This window comes from Pteropus alecto, unplaced genomic scaffold, assembly GCF_000325575.1.
Source record: "Pteropus alecto unplaced genomic scaffold, ASM32557v1 scaffold7, whole genome shotgun sequence".
In the NCBI taxonomy this organism is placed as follows: Eukaryota; Metazoa; Chordata; class Mammalia; order Chiroptera; family Pteropodidae; genus Pteropus; species Pteropus alecto.
The window spans coordinates 43,248,525-43,256,239 of NW_006494614.1; the positions used below are offsets into that span (position 1 = coordinate 43,248,525).

The 7,715-nt window shown below is 41.5% G+C and overlaps 2 protein-coding genes across 2 annotated transcripts in view; one reads left to right on the top strand and one right to left on the bottom strand.

The window, feature by feature from the left end:
- Nucleotides 1-7,715, top strand: part of LRFN2 (leucine rich repeat and fibronectin type III domain containing 2) — a 51,357-nt gene that overhangs the window by 7,948 nt on the left and 35,694 nt on the right. The window lies entirely within an intron of this gene.
- On the bottom strand, nt 3,110-3,382 carry LOC102897655 (40S ribosomal protein S24-like). The gene has a single exon (XM_015600326.1). The coding sequence runs from the start codon at nt 3,380-3,382 to the stop codon at nt 3,110-3,112; it is 273 nt and encodes a 90-aa protein (XP_015455812.1).

Sequence of the window (7,715 nt, forward strand, 5' to 3'; positions counted from 1 at the left end):
GAGAAGAGAGACCCTAAGGCGAAGGGAGACCGCAGCCATTCCATGTCTCCCTGCTCTATTGGTGGGTCCCAGTTTTCATATCATATTCTTCCATGATTGTCAGACATTCCCCCTATCCTGGGGAGACTGAACCACCCTATGGAGTGTTGCAGGACAAGGGATTTTGGGGGGACATTTTATTGTCCTGTCTCCCGTCTGGGAAAAGGATAAGAAGGCAGATTCAGCCAGTTCCAACCCTGTCAGGATCTTATTAATCAACACTTCAGTAGAAATATACTCTCTTCCCATGAAAATACAGCCATTTTCACCACGGAGTGAAGGGAAATTTACTGATGAATCTGGAATCTTGTTGATATGGGGAGAGACTTGTAGGAATAGGTGTTCCTTAAAGGGAGGGGTCATGCCGGATACAGAACATCCACCTGTGCAGGCACGTTTCTTTGACTCAGCTGCTTCCTCAGATAGTCCAGCTTCTCCTGCAAGGATGGGTTGAGCTCACATAGGCAGAGGAAGAAAGAATTATAAAGAAGGAAACTGGGATGAGTGGAGGGAAAAGCCCCTCAGCATTTCCCTGATTGGAACCAAAATCAAAACTAGCCTGCCTTGGATTTTATTTTTCTAAATATTTTTAAATTTATTTCATGCCATTTGACTATTGAAACCTGACATCCACAAGTAGGGATTAACAGGACAAATATCATGCCCACTTTATAGATAGTAAAACTAAGCCTCAAATTAATTGAGTAGATTTTCCAAGGTTCCACAGAATAGACTAGAGATGTGGTCTCCCAAATCCAGGTACCATGCTGGGAGGCACATCTCACACCTCCCAGAGGTTTTGTTAAGGCTGGAGACTTGGGCTGAGGACATCAATTATAATTTCTCTTTCTAGAAAGAATGGGGTAAGCCACTGGAAGTTTGATGAGATTTTCTCTTTCAGCTTTACTTGCTTCTCCACATTTTAAGCAGTGTGGGAGCAAAAGGGAACAGGGGTGCCAGGGAGAACCTTGAGTTTCACCCAGAAATAGTCCCCTGGGACCAGCTAGCAGAAGATATGGTCAAGGTGAGGATTTGGGGGTTCAGCGCCTCTTCAGGTGAGCCATTGTGAAGTTGTTAGAGGCATCCCAGAGAGTAGTCCAGAGTGGCAGTTGGGATGAAAACTCAACCTAATGTAACTTAAACTCAGGGTTTATATGTCTCTCATGTAGATGAAATCCAGTGGAAGAGAGTTTAGATCTAGTTTTCTGGGCATCATGGTCACCAGGGGCCCCACCCATTCTATCTTTCTGCTCTGCCATCCTCGGCACAAGTTCTGTCCTTAAGGTCATCTCATGGTGTAAAATAACTGCTGGAGCTTTGGTTATCACGTCTCCTTTCTACACAGCAAGAAAGACAAAAATCAGAAGGGCAAAAGGGCAAAAGGGAGAGGAGTGTCAGAAGCTCTACCCAGTAACTTTCTCTTATCTTTGATTGGCCACACCTGTCTCAAGGGAGGCTGGGAAATGTAGTTTTTCTAAAAAGCAAGGTACAATATACTCCCAGTAATACAGAGAAAGATAAGGAGGCAGCTGGCACCTCCAGAACCTGAGTTTGTACCATTTACTAGTCCTGGGACCACAGGCAAATCATTTCATTGCTTTTGGACTCCATTTTCTCACCTATAAAGTGGGAACAGAGATTTCTTTCTGCATATTTCATAGATTTTAGTGTGGACTGAAATAGATTATGTATTTGAAAGTGATCTTTTATAGTCAACTATGAAATACTGGATACATGTAAGTACTTATTGTTATTAGGAGCCTGCCCACTTTCCCTTCTTGGCCCACTGTCCTTGTTGCTGTTCTCCAGGCTGCCTCTTGTGGCTCCATTCTTCAAAGCCTTACCCCAAGAACGTAAACCAGGAAAATGATCTGATAGTTTTAAGAGTATAAGGTGTAACCCCTTTCAGAAATTTTTGTATTTCAATTGGAAACTCTGAAAGACCCAAACAAGTGAATCTCTAACAGTAGAATTTCAAACCCCATAGCAGGTCTGTGTATAGGAGGGATCTTCTTTTTCAGGAGTGTCTTCCAAGAGTGTCTCAAATCATATCACTGCCTTCTCATCCTGCCCTCTTGCTATGCACAAGAAGATGACACTGCTCAGATTCAAAAACCTCCAGCACATTTGTTCAGTGTTGGCTAATTTCTCTACTTGTCATTTCTTCATCATTCTCAAAAAGCTCTGGTTAGAGACATCTCCGAGGACAGAAATAATTAGCAGGAGTAAAGGGATTAGTGTGTATCAGGTCTGTCTTTCTTCTGAAATGCTACTTTTTTCCTCCTCTAGTAAGGGAGAACCAGCCCCTTGTTAATTGTATATGTTTAGTTAGTTTGGACGTGGGCATGGGGATATCGTTTATTTCACACCAGAAAAACACCAAAGAAGGCTTAAAGAGGGAGGGTTTGGGGAGGAGGAGTGTCTGGGACTTGGGATCAGGGCTGGTGGTGGCGGCCACCAGAATGACATCAAACACTTGTCTGACAACTAGACTTTCCCAAGCATGTTCACAGCAGCTAGCTCCTTTTAGCCTCAGTACAGCTCTGGGCAGACTGTGGGTGGGCAAGGCACAAAACCCAACTGTTCTGACTTCGAACACCACGTCAGTGTTTCCCAGCCCTGGTGGCACACTGGAATTCTCTGAGGAGTTTGTATCCTCCCTCCAGGAGATCTTGAGTGCACTCCCAAAGATCAGTGTTTGCAAAGCTCCCCCAGTGTTTTTGATGTGTGTTCGGTGTCATGTCATTGTGCTCAGTGAAATTAGGGGTGTGGGCAGCACGGGTAGACAGAGTTCCTGTAAGTTTTATGGCTGGTGGTTTGGTCTCTGAATTTCTGGTGAGGGGAGAAAACAGAAGACCTGGGTTCTAATCCCAGCTTTGCCATGAACTAGTGATCTCACCTCTCTGAGACTTTTTTCTAAGTTCTTAGTTTATTAATCCTCTCGTGAAAAATCTGCTCAATCACCACAGATAAAGTCATTGACGAATCTTTACTCCTGCTGTTGTCCAGTCTCTACCTCACTCTTGCCAGCACCAACATTGGCCTTTGCAGTCCCCCTAACTTTTTTCATTCAGTTCTTGCATCCCTTTCGCGGTTTTCTTGAGGTCTTTTTCTTCTCATACAGACCATGTTTGGCAAGTCTATGTTTGAGTTCATTTTTCTTTGCATCATCCAAGTAATCATGAATCATGCCAAAGCCAGTTGTCTTGCCACCACCAAAATGGGTTTGGAATCCAAATACAAAGATGATATCTGGTGTGGTCCTGTACATTTTGGCTAGTTTTCTCCGAATTTCTGTCTTAGGTGTTGTTGCCTTTTCAGGATGAAGGATGGCGACGAGCATTTTTTTTCCCGTTGAAGTAGTCTATTGGTCATGAACTTCTTGGTCCAGATAATTATTGTTTCGTTCATGATGGCGGCAGACCTTCAAACAGCCAGGGAGAAAAGACCTCACTTCTCTGAGGCTTTTGCTCCATCTATAACATTGAAATAAAAATCTCTTTAAATGGGGTTATCTCTAAAGAGATAAAGTATGAGAAACACTTAAGAAACACAAACATTTCAGTTGCTGGAGTCATTTTTCTTACCCCTAAGCTGAACCTGAGTAATTAATACAGGCATGATTTTATCACACTCCACTTTATAGTGCTTTGCAGATGTTGTGTTTTTTACAAATTGAAGGTTTATGGCAACCCTAACTTGAACAAATTATCTGCATCATTTTTCCAATATCATTTGCTCATTTTGTGTCTCTGTATCACATCTTGGTGATTCTCACATTATTTCAATGTTTTCCATTACTATTACATTTGTTATGGTGATCTGTGATCAGTGATCTTTGATGTTACTGTTGTAATTATTTTTGGGGTGCTACAAACCACACCCATATGAAATAGCAAACTTAATCGATAAAAGTTGTGTGCGTGCTGACTGCTTCAGTGACCAGCTGTTCCCTCATCTCTCTTCCTCTCCTCAGGTTTCCCTATTCTCTGAGACACAATAATGAAATTAGGCCAATTAATAATTCTATAATGTTCAAGTGAAAGGAAGAGTCGCATATCTCTCACTTTAGAACAAAAGCTAGATATGATTAAGCTTAGTGAGGAAGGCATGTTGAAAGCCAAGAGAGGCAGAAAGCTAGTGCTCTTACACCAAAGAGTTAGCCAAGTTGTGAATGCAAAGAAAAAGTTCTTGTAGGAAACTAAAAAGTGTTACCAGTGAATGATAAAAAAGCAAAACATGCCTTTTACTGATACAGAGAAAGTTTTAGTGATTTGAGTAGAAGATCAAACCAGCCACAACATCTCTTAAGCCAAAGCCTAATCTAGAGAGCAAGGCTCTAACTCTCTTTAATTCTATGAAAACTGAGAGAGGTAAGGAAGCTGCAGAAGAAAAATCTGAAGCCAGTAGAGGTTCATTTATGAAGTTAAGGAAAGGCGCTTTCTCTATAACATAAAAGTGCAAGGTGAAGCTGCAAGCACTGATGTAAAAGTTGTAGCAAATTATCCAGAAGACCTAGCTAAGATCATTAATGAAAGTGGCTACACTAAACAACAGATCTTCGATGTAGATGAAACAGCCTTATATTGGAAGATGCCATCTAGGACTTTCCTAGCAAAAGAGAAGTCAATGCTTGGCCTCTAATTTTCAAAGGACAGACTGATTCTTATTCGGAGCTTTTGCAGCTGGTGACTTTAACTTGAAGCCAATGCTCATTTACCATTCTGAAAATCCTAGGGACTTTAAGAATTATGCTAAATCTGCTCTACCTGTGCTCTATAAACAACAAAGCCTGGACGGCAACACATCTATTTAAAAACATGGTTTACTGAATATTTTAAGCACATCATTAAGAAATACAATTCAGGAGGAAAAAAAAAAAAGAATCCTTTCAAAATAATAATGCTCATCAACAATGCACCTGATAACCCAACAACTGTGATGGAGATGTGCAAGATTAATGTTATTTTTATACCTACTAACACACATCTATTCTGTAGCCCAAAGATCGAGGGGTATTTTGACTTTTAGGTCTTATTATTTAAGAAATACATTTCATAAGGCTATAGTTGCCATAGATAGTGATTCCTCTGATTGATCTGGGCAAAGTAAATTGAAAATCTTCTGGAAAGGATTCATCATTCTACATGCCAATAGGAACATTTGCGAATCAAGAAAAGAGGTCAAAATATTAACATTAATTGGAATTTGGAAGAAGCTGATTCCAACCTTCATGGAAGACTTTGTGGGGTTCAAGAATTCAGTGGGGGAAGCAACTGTAGTTGTGGTGGAAACAGCAGAGAACTAGAATTAGAAGTGGAGCCAGGGGTGTGACTGAACTGCCGCAATCTCAGGATAAAACTTTACCGAATGAGAAGTTGCTTCTTATGGATGAGCAAAGAAAGTAGTTTCTTAAGATGGCATCTTGGTGAAGATGCTGTGAAGATTGTTGAAATGACAACAAAACATTTAAAATATTACATAAACTTAGTTGACAAAGCAGCAGCAGGGTTTGAGAAGATCGACTCCAATTTTGAAAGAACTACTGTGGGTAAATTGCTGTCACACAACATCACATGTTACAAGAAATCGTTGGTGAAAGGAAGAGTCAATCAATGGGGCAAACTTCACTGTTGTCTTATTTTAAGAAATTTCCACAGCCACCCAACCTTCAACAACCACCATCAACATCAAGGCAAAACCCTCCAAAAAGACAAAAACAGCAAAAAGACTATGACTCGCTGAAGGCTCCGATGATGATTAGCATTTTTTAGCAATAAAGTACTTTTAAATTAAGATGTGTATATTTTTAGATATAATACTATCGCACATTTAGTAGACTGCAGTATTGTATAAACATAACTTTATATCCACCAGGAAAACCAAAAACCTCATGCGACTCACTTTATTGTGATATTCACTTTATTGTGGTGGTCTGGAACCACAATATCTCAAAGGTATACCTATACGAGGAAGACAGAATCTAGATAGGAGCTTTTGTTAACTTCCCATTCTTTACTTCTCTGAGCTTCAGCCTTGTCATCTGCAGAATGGAGACAATAATAACTGTCCTGCCTGCCTCATAAGGTTATCATGAAATGGAGGATGTCAGGAATGAAAGAAGAGCATCATAAATTGTGAAGTGCTTCTAGTAACAGAGCTGATTACAATGGGTTAACTAAATGTGAGGGTTGGTTTCTGTCATATGATACAATTCCAGAGGGAGGTAGTTCTTGGATAATATGGGAGCTCTGTGGACTTCAGGGACTGAGGATCCTTCTGCAGGTCAATTGTTCAATCTTTAATGTGTGGCTCACTGCTCCTGTGGTTGCCAATACTTCAACTCGGGGACCTTCTCTAGAATGTCCAGCTCATAGGCAGGACAGGCTCAAGTGTAGGGGAGTTGATGTTCTCAGGACAGAGAGAATTAGAGGGTACCCCACCTTCCTTCCCTTGTGGGGGAGAAAGGGGAGGTCAACTGAGTCATGTTCTGTGCTGTCTCCCAAAGGGTCCTAGGAGGGCTGAGCCCCAGTTGCCCATAGTGGTAACTAGCTGAGTGAAACACTATATAGGCTTCCTTCCCCATTCCCTCACCAGAGCTCACCTGGTAAGGACAAAAAGTTTATTTGGGCTCACTTCCCAAATAAACTACTGGTACTGGAAACTTTGCTTCAGGATCTGCTTCTGGGGAACCCAAACTAAAATTGGCACCAACCTCTTGGATGAGTCAGTCCCTTGAGAGAGGCCCCCATAAGTCTCACCAAGTGACTTCTGCTTCTACGTCATTATATTTCCTCCGACCTGCGTTGGAGGTTGAGAAAGATAGTCTTTTGTTCAGTCACATTGCCTCTCCAAATAAAATCAGGGCTCTGCTTGGAAGTTAGAAGAGGAGAATGTTAGGTAGGTGTGCAGCTGCCACCGAGCTGTGATGAATGCATCGGTGTCATTAACATTTCTTGGCACCTGCACACACAATCCCAGAACCCAGTAGCCAGCCTGTAATTGAGGCCAGCCCAGAAAGGAAGATGATCCAGGCTGCTTTTCTGCCTCACTGTCAGTATTCTGTTCTCATCTCTGGAGATACTGAGACACAGAGAAGCCAAGAGGGATGTTAGTTTTTGCCAATTAAGTCTATAGTCTAGCATGTGTGTGTGTGATGGAACTGAGCATCCTGTGGTTGACAGAAGGGTTCGGGATGTGGAGTCAAATTAATGCCCATCATCTTTAGTCTCAGAGGTGGGAGTGGGGTGAGTGGACAGAATCATACAAAACCACAGACTGATGTGCCAGCTCAGGGTGAAAGCCAGGCCACAGAGATGTGCAATATGGATGAATGAGCTCATTAACTATTTACAAAGAAGAGCTATTTCTATCTGGGGTGGGCTGCAAAGATGGGCTCTGACTCGTTCTGTAGCTGTGGGGCTGATACTGTGGGTGGGAGTACAAACCCAGATGGGGGAACTAACTTCTGTTACATCCTAAAGAAAATAAGTGGTTGGAAATTAAACATCACAGGGAACTATTAAACACTTAACCTTCTAATTAGATAATTAGCTAGTAATGGTATTAAGTTAAGGGACTTTTTAGTTTAGTAATTAGCCACATATAAGGTTAAAATGTAAATGAATTGCTTGGTGAACTTTATGCACTTAAGTTTTTTCATGAGCTACCTGAAA